The sequence below is a fragment of the Garra rufa genome, chromosome 20 (assembly GCF_049309525.1).
Source record: "Garra rufa chromosome 20, GarRuf1.0, whole genome shotgun sequence".
Lineage (NCBI taxonomy): Eukaryota > Metazoa > Chordata > Actinopteri > Cypriniformes > Cyprinidae > Garra > Garra rufa.
In genome coordinates, this window is record NC_133380.1 from 21,653,432 (window position 1) to 21,678,108 (window position 24,677).

The window sequence follows — 24,677 nt, forward strand, 5'->3', positions numbered from 1 at the left end:
CTTTTGGTTTGTGTTTAGTTGGTTCAGTCTATGCCCATATTTGTACTTCCCCTTCGTCATCTCGTTATCTTGTTTGTAACCACGCCTTGTATTCTGTGTATTTAAGTCTGTGTCTGATCACTCCCAGCTGTCCATCGTTAATGTTACATGTTCTCGTTTCTTGCTCCCGGTTTTTGTTTGTTTGTGTCATTTTCAAATGTTTTGTTTAATAAACTGTATTTATTCATTTACTCCGGTTCTCCTCCATCTCCACTCCTCAATCCAGCCAGAGTGTGACACCTGGGGCTCGTTCTTCGTACGTCGCTAACTCAGTTAGCTGGATTTAATTGTTGACGATTTGGCATGATCTTGGATTGTTTGGTTCTTCGAAGCTCATCCTGGACTTGCTGTCATAGCAAGCTCGGGAGCAGGTTTATTTCATGTAAACAGGATTTAGGCTGCGCTCCTGGCGGGTTATGATTGGTTGAAATGGCGAGGTCACATCTGATTGGTTAAAGAACACGACTGACGCGGACTGACTCGCGTGGGAAAAGAAAAGTATTTTGCAAGAAATTGTAGAAAATAATTATGACGATTCACACATGAATGATGACCACAGCTACACACACATTATATAGCCTATATAGCCTATATATACAGTTGCAACCAAAATTATTTAACCCCCCGGAGACTGCAGTACTTTACAAATGATTTTTGCTCTTTCTGAAGATTCAGGATAAAATTGCATCTACAACAGTTTTCTGGCATATTAAAAGTGATAATGTCAATATATAATGTAATGTTTTTGAGTTTTAGGATTTTTTAATAACACAGCTATGTCAGAATTATTCAACCCCTATTCAACATTGCTGTTAAGACAGTTATTTTTATGGTCAGGAACAAAATTGTCTTAAAATATAATTAAGCCTTTACAAACGTATTAGAAATGGAATTAGCTTGGGGTGTTACACATAGTATACTCTTAGCCCATTCATGTGCTGAAGGTGAGTAGCAAATATGGTAAAGTCAACAGAGAGCTCACACAAAATCAATAGAGAAGAAATAGTTTATTATCTTAAAACTACATGAAGATTTCTAAGACATTACAAGTTCCTAGAGACACAGCAGGCAGTCGTATTCCTTAGATTAAAGTGTGTTGAACCAGAAAACCTTTGAGGCTGTTGAACAAAAAAGCACAATATCATAAAATGTTTGATCAGATCAACTGAGAAAAACTTGCAATGTACAGCCAAAGACTTGCAAGATGACCAGACGAAAGGAGGCAAAATATTTCAATGCTGTGTATAAACACTAGACAAGTATGGTCTTCATGTTGAGGAATCTTGCTGAATACCATTCTTGACCAAGAAGAACAAAAAGCTGACTTGAACATGCTAAAATTCATTTAGTTAGACCTGTGGAGTTCTGGAAGGATGTTTTATGGAGTGATGTGACCAAACTGGGACTTTTTTGGTTGTATGGATCAGAGGTATGTCTGGTGCAAAAAAGACAAAGCTTATAAGCAGAAGAACACCATCTCCATCATCAAACATGGAGGTGGGCCAGTCCTGTTATGGGGTTGTTCTACTGTAGCACTGTAGCAGGAAGTGGAAAACATGACCATACAATGGATATCATGGATTTATTAAAGTATCAAACCATTTTGGCAAACATTGTGATGCCTTTTGTGCAATGTCTGAAGCTAATAATCAATGGACTTTCCTGCAGGACAATCATCCCAAAGTATACATTCAAATCTACTTATGTACTTATGTACTTATGTACTTACTCAAATGTGTCTTAATAAACTTTCTTTGATAGTATACTGATGCCTTTGTTTAATTTGTTTCACAAAATGTTGTTCTCTGTAGCAAAATGTCTTGCAGGTCAAGGGGGTTGAATAATTTTGATTGCAACTGTATGTATATATATATATATATATATATATATATATATATACACACACACACACACACACACACACACACACACACACACACACACACACACACACACACACTACCGTTCAAAAGTTTGGGGTCAGTACATTTTTATTGTTTTTTTTTTTTGTTGTTGTTTTTTTGTTTGTTTGTTTGGTTTTTTTTGAAGAAATTAATACTTTTATTCACCAAGGATGTATTGAGTTGATAATTAAAAAAATATTAAAAGTTAATAATAAATTTACATTGTTATAAAAAATATATATTTTGAATAAACACTGTACTTTTTAAACTTGTTATTCATGAAAGAATCCTGGAAAAAAAAAATCACATCCAAAAAATATTTGCAGCACAACTGTTGATATTATCCAACATTGATCATTCTAATAATAAATGATCATGTGACACTTAAGTAGCAGCGATACACAGGAGTAACAGCTGATAAAAATTCAGCTTTTCATCACAGGAATAAATTCTATTTTAAAGTATGTTAAAATAAAAAACATTATTTTATATTGTAAAAAACATTTTGCAATATTAGTTTTTTCTGTATTTTTAATCAAATAAATGCAGCCTTGATGAACATAAGAGACTTCTTTAAAGACTATTACAAGTCTTACTGACCCCAAACTTTTAAACGGTATATAAAAATAAAAATATAAATAAAATAACATATCAAGGAAAAAACATGTAACATGGGCAGCACTAACGCATTTAATTTGTCTGCTACTTTTTGCCAGCCCTCTCTCCTGGCCTCTGCAGACTTTGAGGTGTTTCCTGTCGTTTTAATTAAAGACTCAAATTCGCCATAACCTTCCATTAAAAGCTCTTGTTCTGCTTGGGAGAAAAATTGGGCACGTTCTTTGGATTCTATCGATCCGATACCAAGTAAATACAGGGCCAAAATCGCCGATACTGATACCAATACCGATACTTTAAATAAAAAGTTAAAGTACAAAAAGCATTTTAATTAAGACAACAACCAAATATTTTACATTGTACAAATACACTGAAAAAAGTGATTTTGGAGAGTGGTAAATATAATCTGTGGAAACCATATAAAATTTACATGATTATTGCAGCCAGCCAAACTATTCTAAAGTAATGGGTAAATTCTACATATGCTACACATTCGTCAACAGTAAGAACCATCTCATAGAAAAATGCAGTAAAATATACCCCCAAACCGTGAGTTTTTTTTTTTTTTTTTTTTTTCCTTTAAATTGCGCGTGCATCAGCCCGCGTTTTTGAGTGAGTGTGGGCGACGCTGGATCATCTCTCTGGCTGCCATCGAACAGCAGAAGTGAAGGTAAGCCATTTACATAGGAGTGCTGTATATATATTTTTAATTATGATATATTACACTTCACTTGTATTCGGCGTTCGTTTGTTTAACTTGCCATTACTTGAAATTAAAGTTTGAATCTGTCGCTGGCGTCACCATGGCCCGAGACACATCAAGCCGACGGTCGGCCGTTGGGCAACGTCGGACCGTCGGTCAGGCAACTTGGTTTATTGTGTTCCACGCGTCGGTTTGATGTACATTAAACAAATTGACCCCAGGCCAACGGCACGTCTGCTTTCGTTGCTTCTAGTTTCTTTCACCGTCTGCACAACTGCCGGTAAGTTGAAATGCCGTCGTGGTGTGCTTTTTACAAGATTAGTCAGCATGCATGACTGTGTCTGACCGCTGGTTTTAAGGTTAGAAACTAGTCAACGCCAGCTTTTTCTAATATACTGAATGAATGGGCACAGGATTAAAAATAAAAACATAGTAATGTTACCACTGTATCCCACGAGTGTGTGTGAAAACACCAACTGTTGCTGCACCTAAGTTTTTTAAGGAATTGTGGGATCACGTACAACATTTTAGAATTGATTTTATATTATATTTGTTATTGTTAGAACATCAGTGCTTAATAAATGTTTTCATAATTTTGTAATATGTTCTATGAAGCATGAATATTAAAATATGTAATTGCAATGCCTTTATTTAAGTGAGTACACAGTCTATTATTTCTGCATAACCGGCCCTTGTCAGACAGACAGACTGCCCAGATCAGAGGAGCACTGATAAACTACCATATTTCCCCAATTAATCACCGGTCTGCAAATAGCCGCCTGGTTCTTTTAAACGTCTGGGGTTATAATCCATTTTGCGTTTTAAACACCCACCTGAATAACCAAAGGGGGTGATTATTTGCATTATATTGAGGTAAACCCAAAATCATCTGTACAAAATCTAACCCAGGTAACTTACATGTCTGATAATTTGTTTTGTGTAATTTTTGTTTTTATTTCTGTTGCCAGCAGAGTCTGTGTATGTGGACACTCACTATTTGCCCTCTTTTCTGTTCCTCTTGTCTGTCCTCACACATCTACCCACGTCCCCACCACAAGTGTATCCTGTACAGGTATGCAAGTTTTCCAAATAAAATAAATCGCATTGTCCTTAAAGGTATAGTTACCTTGACTAAAGTCCTCAGTTATGAGAAAATGAACTGGAAATGCAAGTTGTGCAAATTCACAACATCAAAAAGATTGGACCTGCTGAGCTCCTTACCAACTTAAACTACCTTTTAACATCAATGTGTGAATTCGGTCTTATCCATCCATTTTCTTTACTGCTTTGTCCGTTTGGGTCACAAGATTTTTGAGCCAACCCAGCATTTATCAGGCAAAGGGGCAGGGTTCAGTCTGGACAGGTCGCCAGTCTGTTGCAGGGCCGGAATTCGGCCTTAGTATATGTAAATCACTCCCCACTCCGCTAACAGTCTTATCACTGAATTGTATCTCCCTACAGACACAGAACATTGAGAAAAAAAGAGATGCTGTTGTCTGCTACCTCATTAACTACCTCGGTGAAAGACAAGAAGATCTTTTCCATGACTGCCAGGTATGTCATATTGATAACATATTTTCTATTAACTCAAGGGATCCTCCTCTCCTCTCCTCTCCTCTCCTCTCCTATCCACCTTCTCCTTTTGCCTTCCACTCCCCCTCTGCTCTCCTTTTAGATAAACTGAAATATATTGAAACAGCATCTTAAATAAAATAAAAATGTGTATGCTTTTTGTTTGTTTCTTTTTAACATGTAGGAATGTGAGGACTACACAGACAAAACAATGAAGGTGATTGTGAAGCACAATGTCATGGCTGAGGAGGATCCATCAGATTTGTCTATTGTGATTGAGGGAAACCAAGTGATGGAAGGAGGTGGAATCCAAACAAAGGCATGCATACTGCTGATGGGACTCATTTATGCAATCAACATCAAATATCCAAAGGAGCTGAAGAACACGTTTGAAGCTTTTCAAAAACTTTTTTTTGGAAATTGACGAGGCAAAACTACTAAAAAAGGTCCACAGCCTCAAAAATAAGCTCATGCAGTAGACACACATTTCCCCTCTTGTTCGAAGAGGATCTGTTGTCTGGACATACTTTTAATAGAGTTGTAATGGAGTTTAGTTTTATATTTTTCTTATTTTCCCTTATTTGCTCCACACACAGACACAGATACATCCACTCTCTCTCAAAGTGGCCTGAAGAATTTTGATCTCTCCTTCTACCTGCTTTCCCTCCCCATTTGTTTGTTGTGTGAAGCTGTTGTACTTTATTTAGCACTTTATTCTGTATTTTTTTAAATAATTTGGTGCATCATTGCTGCATATAAACGAGGCTGTTTGGTTATTTGTTATATGAATGTACCTGGACCACATATTTGGTCAGTCACTTTTGTGTAAGTCTGAAGAGACACAAAGAGTTTAGTCTAAGAGTTTAGATACAAGAAAATCTTAATGTGATTGGACATCTAGCACTGCTCTGATCTCCTCAATTCTCTTTTCCGCTCTGATATGGATGTCCTAAAACAGGGATATATTTTATTATCAAACATTATTGAAACAACATTTGATAGATCAGTGAGTTATAAAACAGTTTCATTACTTGAAATGTTGTGTAAAGCTGTTGTGCTGCACTATATTTTGAGTGTTTCATAGGATTTTTTTGGATTAAAAACATTGATCTGATGAACCATCTGAATGTCTTTATTGTGGGGGTACATTTTACCTTCTCTGAATAAGTAATTGTTATTAACTGATATTAATTAACTTTGATTTGAAGAGATAATTTTTACCTAATTTTAATGAGTAAGTAGCTGTTGAATATATACATAAATGTGAGGTATTTGTTACCCAATTTATGCAAGTATTTAATAGCTTTTTACTTCAGATAGTTTATACTCAATATATAGGATTAAATCTACCCCACCAAAGTCAATGCAAATTGTTACCTCACATTTATTGGGTAAATTCTATAGATTACTTTTTACAGTGTAGAATTATAAGCTCATTTACCAGTTATGAAGGTGCTGCTGCACCCCGGCTGCTGGTCTAAGGAAGAGCTGCCCCCAGGGATGCCCTCAACAATGGGTCTAGGGCCAGCTCCTCTGCCGGAGTGTGAGGGGGTGCAGGACCACCACCTAACTTTTTTTGCTCTTCCCTTTTCTTGGTTGCTGTTATAAACAAACAAACAAACAAACAGATTTTTTCAGAGTCTCTTTTCAAGAGACTAAAAGCAATATAAGTGATAAATATTACCATTCTGTAGAATATTCTTATATTTCACTTTTACTTGTTCCTATATTCTAGTGGGTCCTGTTGTGACTCTAATGTGAAAGAGGATTCCCTTTTCTCTTCCCTGTAATATAATATAATTCCCTTTAAAATAATATAATTTTAGTCTCTTGAAAAGAGACTCTGAAATAATCTGTTTGTTTGTTTATAACAGCAACCAAAAAAAGGGAAGAGCAAATATAATATAATATAATATAATATATTATATTATATTATATTATATTATATTATATTATATTATATTATATTATATTATATCTTACAAGTTTAATTTGTCTCCTTCGACATGTTCGCCGACCAATCAAAGAGTTGCCGATCAATGTTTCTACTATCGATACGTAGCCCCTTTTAAGCCACCCAGTGATCTCAGATTACTTCATCCAGCTATACTAATCATCAACAACAGGTGCGTTCGGAGAACCGGAATAGCGAGCTCATAGTTAGCGCGATGATTTGATCTTGGATGTGTCATTTGATCTTGGATGTAGTAAGCGAGGTACGAAGAACGGACCCCTGCATTCTAAAATTTTAATGACATTATATATTTTCACAAAGATCCAGTTTAAGCTGTGAGAAATTAATATTATATAAATATGTGTCAAATATATTTGGAACATAATTTTAGTAAAACAATTTTTTTTAAATGGTAAAATTACAAATTACATTATTAAATCTCTATTTTATTCACAATACTGTTGTATTTATTTTTGTTGTGGGTTATGGTTAGGGATTTATTTTTATATTTTATATGTATATTTATATATATTTATTTGTTTATTTATTCATTACTTAAATCAACCCTCATTCCAAAATTTTTCAAGACGGCTGTATATTTAAACTGTAAAAATGAATACTATAAATTTTGTACATATTTTTAGTAAAATTATTTAAAATAAATAATGGTAATAAACTTACATTATTAAATCTCTCTCTTTTTTAAATTCACAAAAGTACTGTACTATTGCATTTATTTTTGTTGTGGGTTAGGATAGTTATTTTTATTGTATATTTATTTATGAATTTGCTTTAATCAACCCCATTCCAAAATTTTAAAGACAATTATATATTTTCACAAAGACCCAGTGTGGAAAATAATACTATAAATATGTGTAAAATATATTTGTAACATAATATTAGTAAAAAAAAAAAAAAAAAATTAACCAATTCAATTACATTATTAAAATAAATTTTATTTAATTGATTTTTTTTTTATTCACAATAGTACTGTACTGTTACATTTATTTTTGTTCTGGGTTAGGGTTAGGGAATGCTTTTTTATATTTAGATTTTTATATTATAATACTTTTTTAATATACTCCAGTTCACTGCTAGCCATTCAGTATTTTAAAAAACTACTAAATTATACTATCCTTACATTTAAAATAAAACAATTTTTAATCCTTCCAAATGTAGATAGATGAATAAACAGATAGATACCTTTTAGAAGACAAAATCTGACTAGTCATTCCAGTGTCAAAAATTAATCAAAATGCCTAACAGAGATGACACTGTATTTATTGGAGAGAAGCAGTGGTCGACACATGATATAACAAGACACCAGCAGAAAAACATGAAGAGCGTGTTGCAGGAACTGGTAGGAACGTGGTATTTTATAATATTGCCAGATCTCAGATGAAATCTGAATTATTATACAAGAATTTAAGAATTACTGCCTTACTATATTTCTGTAAAATAACCATAATGGTGATTGGTGAAGTTATGTATATTGCTAAAAAATATGTCTCAGTGAAAGCCTAGACATTTTCTTCATTTTTTTTAACCAAGTGCAGAGTTTAACTCAACCAAAGTTTACTCATTTACTCAAGAGCTGTGTCATTCTTAAAAAAGAGAAACCCTCTCTGTGCTGGTTTTGTAGTGTAATGTGAAATATCTAAAGTATTTGAAATGTAAATGTTGAATATAGCCACTAAACAGTGTCACTGTACTTTCAGGTTGGTGGGAAAGCACTTATCTTTATCGTTGTGCTGGGATTGGGTGGATCTTTTCAGAATGGATTTCACCTCACAGCGATCAGCTCTGCAACTCCTGTGCGTTTGTATTCATTCTTTTGCTGTTATTACTTTAAGAAAGCAAGTTACACTTTTTTTTAGTCCTTGTTACAATGTAATTACTTGCACTGGCGCTCAAACGTTTGAGATCAGTAAGATTTTACTTTTTTTTGAAGATTTCTTATAAAAGCTGCATTTACTTGATCAAAAATACAGAAAAAAAATAACATTGTGAAATATTATTACAGTTTGAAAATAATGGTAAATTAATATATTTTTTTATTCTTGTGATGCAAAGCTATTTTTTTATCAGCCATTACTTCAGTTTTTAGTGTCACATGACTCTTCAAAAATCATTCTAATGTGCTGATTATTTATCAGTGTTGAAAACAGCTGTGCTGCTTATTTTTTTTTTAAACCTGTGATTGTTTTTTCAGGATTCTTGATGAATAAAAGGTTTAAAAGAACAGCATTCATTCAAAATATAAATCTTTTCTAACAATATAAATCTTTGCTATCACCTTTTTAAAATCAATTTAACACATCCTTAGTGAATAAAATTATTTCTTGCTTTCAAAAAAGGAAATCACAGGTTCCAACAAAATATTAAGCAGCACAACTGTTTTCAACACTGATAATAAATTAGCATATTAAAATGATTTCTGAAGGATCATGTGACACTGAAGACTGGAGTAATGATGCTGGAAATTCAGCATTGTGTCACAGAAATAAATTACATTTAAAAAAATATTCACATAGAAAATAGTTATCTCAAATTGAAATATTATTTCACAATATTACAGTTTTTTTCTGTATTTTTTAAATCAAATTAATGCAGCCTTGATGAGCATAAGAAACATCTTTAAAAACCATTAAAAATCTTACTGATCCCAAACTTTTGAGCGGCAATGTGTGTTGAGCAACAAGATGTACACTCTTAAAAATTCATGGTTCCAAAAGTGAGTTTTTCAATGACATTTGAGGTTCTGCAAAAAAAACTAAGTGAAACATTCTTAAAATAACCATTTTTTTTAAATTATGAAAAACATTTTAATAATCTAAAGAACGTTTTCCACTTGAAATAACCTTTTGTGCAATGGAAAGGTTTCATGGATGTTAAATATGATTCATGGAAGTATAGAAGCCTTATTCAGTAGTATTATTCAGTGTGTACTTAACTATCTACCTTTTTCTTCAACGTGAAAGTAAGTCTATGAGTGAGACACTTCCAGTTTATTATCTATCTGCCATAGGAAAATAACGAGAAGAATAAAGACGTGCAGCAAACAATAAAATTGTTTGCACTACAAACCAGCGTGTCCATAACTAAGATAAAACATTAAAATAATATGGTAAGACACTAATTTGCAACATCAAGCAGCAAAACCAGCTGTTTTGTACAGCTAAAAATATCTGGACGCGGATGAGACCCCAAGCAAAGAACTTATACTGACAAGAAGTGTAAGCAAAGACACTACCTCCATGCTGTCGCTATGGCAAATATCAGCTGCTTTGTTTAAAAAAAACCTACATTAAAGCTAAAATACACAACCTGAATCATGACAACATTTTTAAATATTTTACTCCTTTCCGTTTATTTCTTAAGAATTTTTGTATTATATTAGGCTACTTCTGTTAATTATTAAACCATAACTCGTTTGTTATTAAAATGATTTTTTTAATGTTTTGTAGGTACCCTAACCTTTCTTATTAATGCAATTAAAAATATGACAACACAAAATAACGTATATTATCAAAAACAGACTTTGTCTTGCATTTATTTTTCGCAAAATCTTTGCTCTCTAGCTGCTGAAAAAAACAGCTAATACCAGCCTAGGCTGGTTGGCTGGTCTTAGCTGGTTTAAGCTGGAAGTGGCTGGTTTTAGCTGGTCTCCCAGGCTGGTCAGGCTGGTTTTAGCTGGTGGTTTCCCAGCCTGACCAGCTAAGACCAGCCTGACCAGTCTGGCCAGGCTGGAAAAGTGGCCAAAACCCCTCTAAAACCAGCCTGCCTTCCAGCTATGTTTTGTGTAGCGTTAAGCCCTATAAACAAACATACGCTTTTCTGTTGAATTTAGGAATGCATTAGCCAATCAGAGGCGTTTAGATTACTTAGTGCTGAAAACGCGCCAATCAGAGGCGCTTTGATTACTCAGCGCTGCTGAAAACCCTGGAGCTGTTAATGAGTTCGCACACTAGCGAATTCTCTCATAATAAACAACACAGTGCAGGTAGAATGTAAATAACATTAATTTTACAGCTTCAGTGATTATAACGAGAGTTTATGCATAACATGTTTGTCTGCGTATCGAGAATGTGATGTTCCCGGAATCAAAAACGTATTATATTATTTTATATATCGATATTAATGATCATTATTACAATATAAAGAGCAATAATCTTTTATATAATATTGTAGCACTATGACCTCCTGTTTATTCACATGTAGCCTATAATTTAGATACAATTTTAAACAGTTGTTACTGACACTAGTGTAAAATGTTGATTAAAGTGACTTAACTGGGTAAATGTAAGTGTTTGACATTAAAGACAACATATTATGGTGATTATAATAATAAAGTGAGTATAAATATTGCCCTCAGGAATGTAAAAAAATATTGCACCCTGATGGAAAAATTCATTTCTGACCCTGTACTATAGGGTTAGGATTTGGTTTAGTTGATTGTAATTATGCAGGATTTACTGTTATTATTACTATACTAAGTACATGCAATATGTGTAACAAGGACACTGTTGGAAGTTTTACCAGAAGCAGAGATGGGCATAAATACATAGAAATGTATTTAAAATAAAAATACAAAATACTGGGTGGAAAAATGTATTTAAATACAAATACAGTATTTTGTATTTTTAAAATACACAAAATACATGTGAAATTGGCCATCAAATGCAGGCATCTCTATTAGGCTGAAATATATCTGGACATATTCTGAATGCAAAACAAAAACATTTAGATGTGTACTGCTTATTAGAAATGATCTTCACTTCCCCTGCCCCGTAGGAAAAACAAAACTAATTTTTTCCCCCAAACATCTTTTATTACGTTTTATCACCATCATGACATCAACTCAGTAACAACAACTCAATTAAAGCACAAAGTCAATTATATAACTGATGGTGTACTCCTCAAGATGGTGTACCTGTGTGTTTCATACATCCATCTATTCGATACCCTTTAGCACTACCAGCTTTTCAAAAAAGATTGGGTTTCAGGCGTCGTCTGTGTGGCCAATTGATTAAGCCTGCAAATGAAAACAAGTGTTCTACAGGAGCTGAAGAGGGGATGATTGTGTTAAACCTCAACATTGTCTAATTAGTGGATACTGGTCCAAGACTACCAACTCCTTTCTCTGATCTTCTAGGAAGTGCAATGTCTCCAGTTCATGATTATGTTGCTCATGGGGGAACATAATCACAATTCGGAAATGTTACATGGCATGGAAATGGCATTTTCATTAAGCACCATGTTTGTAAAATGCTTAAAATTTACTAAATGAGCCTGTATAGCAGAAATATTGAACTATTGAGTAATGGTCCATGTTTCATACATTCGTTAATTAAAAGAAAATGTTTAATGAATTAAAAAAATACAATTTAGTGTTACACAGATTGTGATTTTTTTTCTAAAATCACAAGTTACAAATTCAAATACTGCGTTTAACGGGATTATTTGATTCTTTTGGTGTGGAGAACAATTACAGAGTTGCAACGCCGATTTACAGAATTATATAACGAGGCACATTGTCGGCATTCCACTCTGTCATGGAGTGAAAAAAAAACTACCTGGCAACGTGCAAGTGTAAATATGAATCTACTTTTGCACTTTAAACAGCAAAGCACAACTGAGCCAAGTACATCACACTATATTATTCATTCATTCATTCATGCTTCTTCATCCAGCCCAACATTCCAATAATTCCTGCTGCCCCACTAAACACTGCAAGGATTTATTTGCTCAATCTAAATGACCTAGACCTATGGAAACAATTTTGGACAGTTTAATCGATTCACACTTTATATCATCGCTGCCTAAGATATATAAAGCTCTGTCACAAAGTATTTTCATGTATTTTGAAAATACAAAATACTCAATTTAAATGTATTTAAATACAAATGACATTAGATTTTTCCCAAAGGCTTTACAATACAATATACAAAATAGTATTTTGTATTTCAAATACATATTTTAAATACATTTATCTAAAAAACTGCCCATCCCTGACCAGAAGGAAACATTTTTTCAGTATCATGCTTAAGTCTCTATTATCTGTTTCTTCCCACAGTACATTCAGAGCTTCATTAACAGCAGCTGGACGTATCACTATGGGAATGTTCCTGGAGAGAAGACCGTCACCTTTATCTGGTCTGCTGTGGTGGCTCTATACGCTTTAGGAGGTCTCATTGGCTCTTTGTCTGTCAGATACTTTACCAGTCACCTGGGAAGGTTAATTTCACCCATCCTCAACTTCTCTCTTTATTCTAGTGCTATCAGAATAAAACCAAATAAATGGATGTATATGTTCTTCTTGCAGAAAACGAACCATGCTTTTGAATAGTGCCATGACAGTTTTGGCCACAGTAATCATGTACATTAGTAAACCTACATACTCATTTGAGTTGATCCTTGTAGCACGCTTTCTATTTGGATACGGGTCAGGTATGTGAATCAGACTGGATGTATATAAATAATACCTAACATGATAATTAAGATGTGATGTGTATTGTGATTTGCTCTCGCACTTTGTTCAAAGGGTTGGGCGGCAATGTGCACGCCATCTACCTTGGTGAGAGCTCACCAAAGAACGTCAGAGGCATGGTGACACTCACATCCGCTACCTTCATTGCCCTCGGTAAACTCTCAGGACAATTTGTAGGCCTCAGGTAATAAGGTCATGATGAATTAGCAAGAATCTAAATAATCGAAAAGAATTATTTGATGTCAAGATGTCATTTCATTGAGACATCTGAATTACACTGTCAATCAGTTAATAAATCAATCAATAATAAAGTACAAATGAAATGTTCACAATATAATCTATAACATGCATTAGGTAAATACACTACCAGTCAAGTTTTTGTTATGTTCTTGAAAGAAGTCTCTTATTGGTAAGTTTAATAATACAGATTTCGTAATTATTATCAGTGTTGAAAACAATAGATTTGGTGCCTTATATTTTTTGTGGAAAAAATACTTTTATTCAGCAAGGGCACATTAAATTTGATCAAAAGTGACAGTAAAGACATGTATAATGTTACAAAAGATTTCTATTTGAAATAAATGCTGTTCTTTTAACTTCGATTTTCATTTATTTTCAAGAATAAGTATTAATAATTGAGCAGCAAAAATAACATCAGCATTACATCAGCATATTAGATTACTTGAAGGATCATTTGATATTGAAGACTGGAGTAATGACTGCTTAAAATTCAGCTTTGCCATCACTGGAATAAATGACGCTATAAAATATGTATGTTATTTTAAATTGTAATAATTTTTCTTTGAGTTTACTGTTTAACTGTATTTTTGATCAAATTAATGCAGCCTTAGTAAAGAAGAGACTCTTTCAAAAAATCTTCATTATTCCAAACATTTGGCCAGTAATGTAGATCGTTGAATTTTTCAAGAAATGAATCTTTTTGTTTCTCAATATTTCTTTGAATTACATGCTAAGTTTCTCATTTTATCCCCAGGGAAATTCTTGGCCGTGAAGAGTGGTGGAACATTCTTCTATGCATCCCATCATTTTTTTGTTTGGTCCAGCTGGCAATCTTGCCATTCTTCCCTGAAGCACCACGATATACTCTGATAGAGAAAGGCAACACTCAACAGTGCAAAAAAGGTGCATCTAACCAAATTAAAGCAATTTTATGTAACTGATCAACCTCTTTATGTCATTTGCAAACATCTTTTGTTAAATCACGTATATGTGTTTTCATCGCCAGCACTGCAGTTACTGTGGGGACCAGGTGAATATAAAATAGAGATAGAGGAGATGTTAGCCGAGCAGGCAGTGATTGGAAAGGAGCACAATAAGAGTCTGCTGGATCTGCTGAGACAAAAACACCTGCGCTGGCAGATCCTTTCTGTCCTGGTCATAAACGGATGCATCCAGTTCAGCGGCGTCTCCGCTGTAAATCATTTAGCATTTATTGTAAAAAAAAATCTAATCAAATCGATAGAAATATGTCTGATTTGATTTCATTGTGTTGTCATTAAGTATCCAAGACATGATTTAATGGTTACATAACATGTATACTAACTGGGTTTATTGTGAATGTGTTGAGATCTTTTACCCTTCTTGCTCACAGGTGACCGTCTTCTCTTTCAACGTCTTTTTGGAAGCGGGTATTCCGGTGGAGAAGATCCGTTATGTCACTCTGGGCATAGGAGCATCAGAAGTCCTTATCAACATAACCTGCGTAAGTTCCAAAGAGGTGGACATTAAGGGGGTAGTTCACCCAAAAATAAATATTCTGTCATTAATTACTCACCCTTATGTCGTTGCAAACTCGTAAGACATTCGCTTATCGTCGCAACACAAATTAAGATATTTTTATTGATATCCGAGAGCTCTCTAACCCTCCATAGACAGCAAATGTCCTACCACAATCAAGGTCCAGAAAGGTACGAAGGTCTCACAGATTTGGAACAACATGAGGGTGAGTAATCAATGACAGAATTTTCATTTTTGGGTGAACTATCCTTTTAAAGTGTGTGTAACCTGAAATCAGACTGGGAGCAATTGTCATGCAGGAACATTATAAATCATCTATGTAGCCCATTTGTGCCATTTATAACAGTATTTGTGTTTGTGTCAATGCATAGGGCCTGTTCATTGAGAGTGTAGGGAGGAAAGCCTTGCTGTGGAGAGGGTTTGGGGGAATGTCGACCATTATGGCATTAATCAACGTCACCTTGTACCTAAAGGTGAGTCTTTATCATTTAACAGCTTGCAGCGATCAGAAGAGAACTTCATTACTTCATCTCTGTTTCATCCACAGGACTACAGCTTTGTGATTCCATACATCACCGTCGTCCTCATTTTCCTTTTCATCATTTTTTATAGTGCAGGCCCAGGTAAGCATTTTATATATTTGTACATTAACATTTAGTTCAGTTCTCGAAATTGATTGCTCACATGGTGTTCCACGGAGGCGTTTCCTTTGAGGAGGCACGGGAGGTAGTGTCAGTACAGGAACAAGTAGTGTTCTATTACACCACATGCTGTTAAAGGCGGCAATGTCTTACATGTTTTTTGGTCAAGACTCGACAAGATTTTATAAATGAAAATTGCGTAATCTGACACAGTGATTGTTGTAACCGACAAAACACCCATAAATCTGAAATAATTACTTACATGGCATTGTTGATTGGTTTCTTTTCTCATCAGCAGCCATTAAGCTTGCTGCTCAACATTTAAATACTCGGCTAGTGCTTGCTGTAGCAGTTGCAGCACACTTCAGAAAGCCTCCACCTCCCCAGCTCCACCTGTATAGATTTGCTGCATGGTGATTTCATGCATGTTATATATGGGGGTTATGTCATATAGATCTGTATAGCAGATCTATTCCACCAAGACCAAACACATTAACACTGTTAAGTACATTGCCATGCTAAACTCTTAAACCTGTTTGATCTATACAGCTGGAATAGCCATAGCGCTTGCCAATGAGATGTTCATCCAGTCGTACCGTCCGGCTGCATTTGTGTTTACTGGTTTGCTGCGCTGGCTTGGATTCACCATGCTTGGATTCATCTTCCCATTCCTTATTGTAAGTCCATCACCATGCCAACACCATAAAAAAACATGAGCCTTTCAGTATTAAGCAATGTTTGTGGATTTAGCCACTTTCTAGACCGTAATGACGTTAAAATATATAGTGAGTGTGTGCTCCACAAATGCAGCATCAGTAAATGTCATTGCTATTAGATGTTTCATTATTGGTTTATGTAAGAAGCTTTTTGCCAGCATACAGTATATGAAGCCGGTGATTATGACTGTATTGTGGATCTCTCAAAGTTTCCCTTCTCTTTATTTTATACCATTATAAAAGACCAACTAAAATACAAAATTATCCTTTTATGTGTGCCCTATTATATGTCTTCTTCTTGAACAATGTGTAATTCCAGGCTTTCAGCATACCTTTTCGCTGCTGCCATGAAAACTCACTTTAACAAAAGGCCACGTTTCTCCTCCATGTTTCTCCAGGGCACTCTGAAGTCTCTGAGCTTTGTTCTCTTCTTCTGCGCTTGCCTGATAGCTGCTCTTTATGTCTTCTTCATCCTTCCTGAAACAAAAGGCAAAACTCTTCTTGAGATTTCCCAAGAGTTCAAGAAGATCAGAGCGTGTGGATCCTCCACAGAAGAAGTCATATACTTAGAGACCAAGCTTTGAAGTTCAAGACAACATGTAAATATGGACTGGATGCGGACTGGCTCAAGAAATATTAAATTATCATATTTATCAACATTATATTTACATATGGTTTTGGGTTTATTTAGCAATAATAGCCAGATGACTGTATAATATCCTACTTAATATAAGAATAATATAACAAAAAAACAGTGACCAGAGAGCTGTTAAACAAAAGACATTATACTAGACTAGACTTTTTTTGGATGAAAAAAATGTGAAATACAAAAATTATTTTGTTATTTCATTTGCATGTTATGTTATTTAAGAGACATTTCACAGGTTTAAGAGAAAACTGGTCATTTTTTTGCTTCGTTTATTTTCATTACCACCTTATAAAACCTTTCTTAATGTCTAAACAATGTCTAGCTAAAAATTATGTATTGTCTGAAGTAACCCATGCTTATTTCTTACATAACCTACTAGTTGTTCATTAACTAGCTAAAGGCTAGAATTCACTACATGAATTTTGTCAAGATTTTTGCACAGGTTTACACTCTATGCACAAAAAAATAGCAATGATTTCTATAAAAGCTAGTTGCCCAAAATCCTCATATTTGAGTTGACAGATTTCAGAGAATATCTTGCATACTGTATGATGAAAACAGACTTTTAAACAAGTTTAAGCCATTTTTAAAACACATTGTTTTCATTTGTGACACATCTCGTAGAAATACACTATCAGTCAAAAGTTTTTGAACAGAAAGGTTTTTAATGTTTCTTCTGCTCACCAAGCCTGCATTTATTTCATCCAAAGTACAGCAAAAGCAGTGACATTTTGAATACTTTAACTATTTAAAATAACTATTTTCTATTTGAATATATTTTAAAATCTAATTTATTCATGTAATTTTAATTTTTAGCATCATTACTCCAGTCACATGACCCTTCAGAAATCATTTGAATATTCTGATTTGATGCTTTTATATTTTTATTATTGTTTTTATGTTGAAAACAGCTAAGTAGAATTTTTTCAGGTTTCTTGGAGCATTTATTTGAAATAGAAATCTTTTGTAACACTATAAATGTCTTTATCATCACTTTTGATCAGTTTAAAGCATCCTTGCTAAATACATATATTAATTTCTATATGCTTTCTAATTTTCTAACCTTCTTTAAAAAAAAATCTTACTGTTCAAAAATGTTTGAATGGTAGTGTATATAAGCTTTTCAGTTGTTCACAACATGATGCACCGTTTTTCTCAGCAATTTACTAAGTTGGCATGCGTTTAATGCCTGGTGTTTTGAAATCTGTTCGGAATAAAAATCATGCAGTGTATTCCAGCCCTAAGCAAACATTATAATGTCATTGTAATCTTTGCAAGGTGGCCCTCATTCCATTTCTATCATACTGCAGATAGCTGAAATATTAAGTGAGGCTGACTCTACTTAATCAGCCCACCCAAGTTATTGCACAGGGGCTTCGGGTTTGTAAAACCCTGAAAGTTCAGCTCAGGGACTTTTTGCCTTATCAGCCCTTGGCAGGGTGTATTAGGCTTTCCAGCCTCATTAGCTGTTTAATAGGTACTGTGTGAACTTCACAGACCAATAATGATTGACATAACTAGATGCTTTTTAGTGCCTCAGCTGTTTCACAGGATTAACTGGAGGATTAATTTATCTGACTATCAATGATTACGGACATCCCTAAACACCCAAAGTATATCGTATCGTAACAACTTTATGTGCACATGTTAGCTAATGGGAATGACACAATTTTAGTTAGAAACTATGAGATTCTATAGAGGCACAGGTTTGAAGAGAACCTCATAGGCCCAAAGCCAATTATTTTGACTTTCAATAAACTACATATGTGTATGCATTATTGTTACTAGCAGCAAAGCTAATCATGGATATTAGGAATAATATCACATATAATGTACTCGTCTTTTTCTTTAGCTTTTGTTTGATAGAAAGAGTTTGATAAAGTATTAAATGAAAAATGATTTGTTTATTTCACTCGTTGTTTAGATAATCAGTTTTAAACGGTTTTGTTTTTATATTCTCATATTTTAAGTTTGAAATACTGGGTCTATAGTAAAACAATACAACATATTTATAAGTATATAAATAATAAATACTTTAAAATGATGTGACAATACTTTCAACTGCCAACGGGTGGCGATGTTTATTCACTGCAGAGTTACAGTAAAGCTGCAGACGGCAGTGATTAGCTTTTAATAAGAACCAAAGAGTGCCGAAGTGTTATTATATTCATACAACATGATACATGATACACGAGAATGTTACACTGGAAGTACGTTTCTTTATTACCAACTATGATTTTAACTCTTTTAAAACTTCTTTATGAGAAAGTCAGCAATTTTTCCTTTAAATGCATTTGAGTAAAACGGAAGTCACCCATCTATAATGTGACTTTTACACTACAATTTTACAAAAATATAATCTCCCATCTTATTATTTGAAGTGAGACTTGTTTTTATCTAATAAAATGCTTTGCTGTCAATGCAGTTCGTCTGTTTTTTTTCACATTCTCTGGTTAAAATATAGGCCACTCCACTACATGTATATGTAAATCTCAGCTATATGCTATACTAGCCCATTGTGTTAAGAATATGCTTATAGTTTATTTGTGCTAATTCAGTATGAATCAGGGGCGTTTCTTCTGTGGAGGCAAGAGACCCAGTGTCTCATCCAAAAATAATTCAAAAATACAACAACGTAAATATTACCAAATATAACAGTAGAAAGTGTATACGGTAATCACTCCAGTTTTACCAGACTCCCTAAAGCCTAGAATGAATTAGGGAAAGTTCAATGCTTCAATAGCCACATGATTGGATAAGACTGGTTATGATCGGCTGTGATTGGTTCATGCGATAAATCCCGCCTCTTGTGGTCGTGCGCGTTCCGCGTTCGGGAAATCAGCCTGACTGAACAGTATAATGGCCATAATGGGAAGACTAATTTGAAAAAGTAAGTAAACAACTCACACAATTAAATATATCCACTTTGTTACGTCAAAATACGATATAAAATGGCTGGTGAAATTTAAAGTATCGTGGTCTGTGACCAAAATAGAGGTTTGGACTTGCATTATGGTTTGGTCAGTTACCCGGATGCGCGGCCATACTGGCCATACTCGGATGTAAACAACAGCATTGATTGCATAGAAAATGTACTACTGAATACATTGTCCTGCTAATTTATGCTGTCTAAACCATGGGAACAATGTGTGGAAGCTGCTAAATCATACAGAGAAGAACTTGGTAAGCAGGAAAAGGCGCAATATTTTGACAAACTGTAGTTAATAGGTGGTAAAAATACGTAAAAGCAGTATTCATTAAAATACTAGCCTAATATTTCACCTACCTGACCGGAAATTAAAAGAACAAACACTAATGTAGTCAAGATTCTTGCTCTGGAAATCCTGGTTCAGTTTGGCCAACCACAAACACCTTTTGTTCCTCAGGCAGTTTTTGCACTCTTCTCCTTGATTTGTTATAACTTTTGGCCCCTATAGCAGGGGCGCCGCTCGCAATTTTGGGCCCTGTGACAAAATATGAGATTGCCCCCCCCCCCCACCACACCAAATCAGATCTCTGGGGGCCCCTAAAGTGCGTAGGCCCTTAGAATTGTCCTAACTTTCCCCCCCTTAGCGGCGCCCCTGGTCTATAGTACTCCAAATGTTTTCCCTGGTCTGACTGATTAGTTCAGCCCTAAACATGACAATAATTGGTCATTTTCAGCAGCAATAATCAGCAAAATGTGAGTTTTGTTTGGTTCAGATTGTTTACGCTCAGTGCCGCCAGTATGGCCGGCTGACGACGCGTCATGAAAACAACCTATATTTACTGAGCTTTAATAACTGATGATCTGAAACATTCAAAAATACTTAAAAGTAAACTATTTAAAAGAATATCTTGACAAATACAATATAATTTTTAAACTGTTACTGCCTCAAGTTATTATTTTTGGAATAAATGTAAAATGCCTAAAACCACAAACTTGATGAGATTCATACTTGGCTTTAATAAACAGAAAATTGAATCCACTGTTAATGCAAAAACATATGATATGTAAAATGAGTTATATACAAATAAAATAAAAATGCAGTGCAAGCATATTGTGAAATATTATTACAATTTAAAATATCTTTTCTATTTTAATATATTTTCAAATATAATTTATTCTATGATGGCAAAGCTGAATGTTTTTTTTTTAGCCTTCAGTGTCACATGATGATACTTCAGAAAACATGCTAGAGTGCTGCATAACTAATTCCTCATAAAGTATTATTTCTTTCTAAAAATAACAAGTACATTTGTTTCTAAAAAAAAGGATCTCCTTTAAGTCAACCTAACCAAGCCTGAACATTAACATTAAACCATTAGTAGTCACCTCTCAATCACAATGCCAATGTCATGATCTCATTGAAAACACATGATGTGAACATGACACCAGTCGTCTGCATATGGATTTTGTTCATTCTTGACTTGATTCTTGTCCTTGACTTGTTAAGTGATGGACAATTCTGAGAGTTAAAATGCATTAAGAGCTGAACACGCTAATAATAGCTGACACTGAACATCAACAAAGTAATTTGTCCTCCACATATCTCTGCCAATCCGCAAAGGCAAATGACATGGTATGGAATCTACGAAGAGATGGTCAGTCGATGTTAATGTAATTAGCTTCATTAACATTCCTGCAGCTTGTTATTAATGCTCAGGTGTCGTCCTGTTGAGTGCATAACTAAAATCGATCATTAATCTAGTGAATGAGTGTGCAAGCAGGTGCATTTAGACTTTGACATTACAAGGTCAATGTGCAACGCAAATATTCATCATGACTCGAGTCAACGCTCAGAATATTCTTACATTTTAAAACAGCCATCTGAATTATAAGCAGTACAAAGTATTCAAAAGGGCCGGGTGATAAAGGTAAAAATTGTGTAATATAAATAAATATAAATTTCATATATATTTTGATAGTTTAGAGAGTAATTTGTACAGTAATCTAATTACACTGTTGACGATGTAATTAGTAACTGGTAATAATTACTTTTTTTTAGAGTAACTTACCCAACACTGATCCAAAGGTACAGCAAAAATTGGAAATATATTTAATATTTGAAAATAACTGTTTTCTATTTAAATATATTTTTAAATGTAATTTTTCCTGTGGTTTCAAAGCTGATTTTTTAGCAGTCACATGATCTTTCAGAAATCATTATAATACCCTGATTTGCTGCTCAAAAAACATTTATTATTAAAATTATTATGTTGAAAACAGCTGAGTATATTTTCTGATCAATAGAACGTTCAGAAGAACAGCATTTATCTGAAATAGACATCTTTTGTAACATAAAAATTCTTTATCACCAATTTTGATCAATTTAATGCATCCTTGCTAAATAAAAGTATTAATTTCTAGCATTTCTGTCCCCTCTAAAAAAAAAATAAATAATAATAATACTGACTCCAAGCTTTTAAATGGCATAGTGTATAATGTTACAAAAGCTTTTTATTTAATATAAATGCTGGTCTTGGGATCTTTCTATTCAAAGAATCCTGAAAAAGAAATGATAATAATAATAATAATAATGAATGTTTCTTCAATAGCAAATCAGCATATTAAAATAATTTCTGAAGGATCAATAACACAGGACTGGAGTAATGATGCTAAAAATTTAACTTTGATCACAGGAAAAAAAATACATTTTAAATATATATATTCATATAGAAAACAATTTTAAATAGTAAAAATATTTCAAAATTGTGCTGTTTTCTCTTAAATTTAGATCAAATAAATGCAGGCTTGGTAGGCAGAAGAGACTTCTTTAAAAAAAAAATCTTACTGTTCTAAAACTTTTGACTGGTGGTGTGTTTTTATGCTTTTTTTCTTTTTTCTGAAAATCTGAAAACCTTGAAAACACCATTTTGAATTAAGAAAATGTAAAATTCTATCCAGTTATCAGTCGATTTAATATGGACTGTCAGCGTGTCCTGGTAAATGAGCGTTAGCATGCGTGTAAGTGCACAGATGGGCATGTTTCAGTAAGGTCATTAATGTCTGTATGACTGGGGCTGCAGCTGGAAATCACGGGGCCTTTGGCACTATGGGATTATCTCCTATGTGTGAGTAAGAAATAAATGTCTATGAATGTTAAACAGTCCAGAGACCTCCTGATCCGAGGATTATGAGCACTGAATAGCTCCATTTAGCTGCGGTGGCATCACAATGTAGACACACGGTGTTCATTCTAGTGGATTTGTGTCTCGTCATTGTGTCCAAATAGCACAGGTCGCTGTATGGGTATTTCTAAATCTGAATGGAAACAAAATAGAGCAGAATTGATTTGACTGGAGTCTACTGTATCTATAGGTAATATGTGTTTTATCATGGATCACTGTTTATAATAGTACATTCACAGTATTTTAAATTAACTACATGCATGATGGCTTCCTCTGCATGGATATATGTTTTGGGATACCAGACTGAAATTATAACGCCCTCAAGGGGTTTGATGTAATATATTTGGCACACAACTCATGACATCCAGCTGGTGACAGGAGAATCTCATCAACACAGACTGAAATTAAAGCTTCATATTCAGTCTAGCGTAGCATCTCGATGAACAATAATCTGAAACCTTATATTGAATTACAAAGGGGCTGAACAGAAATCATAATTAAAGAAAGTACTTATTCTCAACACAGTTTTTGAAATGTTTCTTAGAACACTGAATAAACATAAAATCAATGTCGTTGGCCACATTATTTTTCCCAAGATTGATGATCTAACATGTTTTTGCTCTAAAGGCATGTTGAATCCACATATTCTTCAGTCTTGAGTTCAGTCATCACCAAGTTAGTCAGGTCACATTGTTTCTCTGGTAAATAGGCACTTGCAAAAAAAAAAATCACTTTTGCCTGCCACGGTAACCATAGCAACAGTAGGCAGCTCTAGCACTTTTCATTCTTTTTGGAACAGTGACTAAACATACTGTCAATGTGTATCACTCTATTATAGATTTACATATTACAAAAAACTTGCACGGTATAGATCTCATACTAAACAATTTATCATTAATGTTTGATTTCTTAGAGGCATAGTTCACTCAAAAATGAAAGTTATTAATTGCTCCCGTAATACCTAGGTTTGTTTTTGGAACACAAATAAGAATATTTTTGATGAAATCCAAGAGCTTTCTGACCCTGCTTAGACAGCAATGCAACTGACACATTCAAGGCCCAGAGAGGTACTAAGAGCATCAATAAAACAGTCCATGTGGCATCAGTGGTTCAACCATAATTTTATAAAGCTACAAGAATACTTTTTGTGCACAAAGAAAACAAAATGAATGGCTTTATTTAACCCCTTAACCGTCACTTTCATTTTTGAACAGACGTGAAAATGAAGAATTCAAACTTAAATTTTGTTATATTTTGTATTATGATTTTGATGTACATTTTCCATGTTAATGCAATGTCTGATTTTAAAATGGCTTTCAAAGGATGTGAATTTTGAGATTTTAAGTTTTCAACTGATATATCATATCAAAGGTCATAAATTAATCTATTATTTTTCCTACATAATTTGTAACACCAAAAAAAATTCTATTTAAAATATCTATTTAGGAGCCTTAGACCCTTCCAACAATATATAGTTTGTCATGATTAGATTAGGATTTATTTGTAAAATGTTGAAGTGAACTTG

At 33.9% G+C, this 24,677-nt stretch overlaps 1 protein-coding gene across 1 annotated transcript; it reads left to right on the plus strand.

The window, feature by feature from the left end:
• Positions 1–8,042: 8,042 nt before the first annotated feature.
• slc2a9l1 (solute carrier family 2 member 9, like 1) lies at positions 8,043–17,633 on the plus strand. Its single transcript, XM_073825503.1, has 11 exons — positions 8,043–8,147; positions 12,864–13,024; positions 13,113–13,237; positions 13,332–13,461; positions 14,272–14,420; positions 14,524–14,711; positions 14,890–15,000; positions 15,407–15,508; positions 15,583–15,658; positions 16,226–16,353; positions 16,791–17,633. Exons 1-11 carry the CDS (start codon positions 8,043–8,045, stop codon positions 16,974–16,976), a joined length of 1,461 nt encoding a protein of 486 aa, XP_073681604.1. The 3' UTR covers positions 16,977–17,633.
• The last annotated feature ends 7,044 nt before the right edge of the window (positions 17,634–24,677 follow it).

Bases quoted from the DNA above. Each gene is read 5' to 3' on its own strand.
- slc2a9l1 (XM_073825503.1), top strand. From the start codon at position 8,043: ATGCCTAACAGAGATGACACTGTATTTATTGGAGAGAAGCAGTGGTCG. The intron at 13,025-13,112 runs GTTAATTTCACC...TTCTTCTTGCAG, and splicing joins TTTACCAGTCACCTGGGAAG to AAAACGAACCATGCTTTTGA. The intron at 14,712-14,889 runs GTAAATCATTTA...TCTTGCTCACAG, and splicing joins AGTTCAGCGGCGTCTCCGCT to GTGACCGTCTTCTCTTTCAA.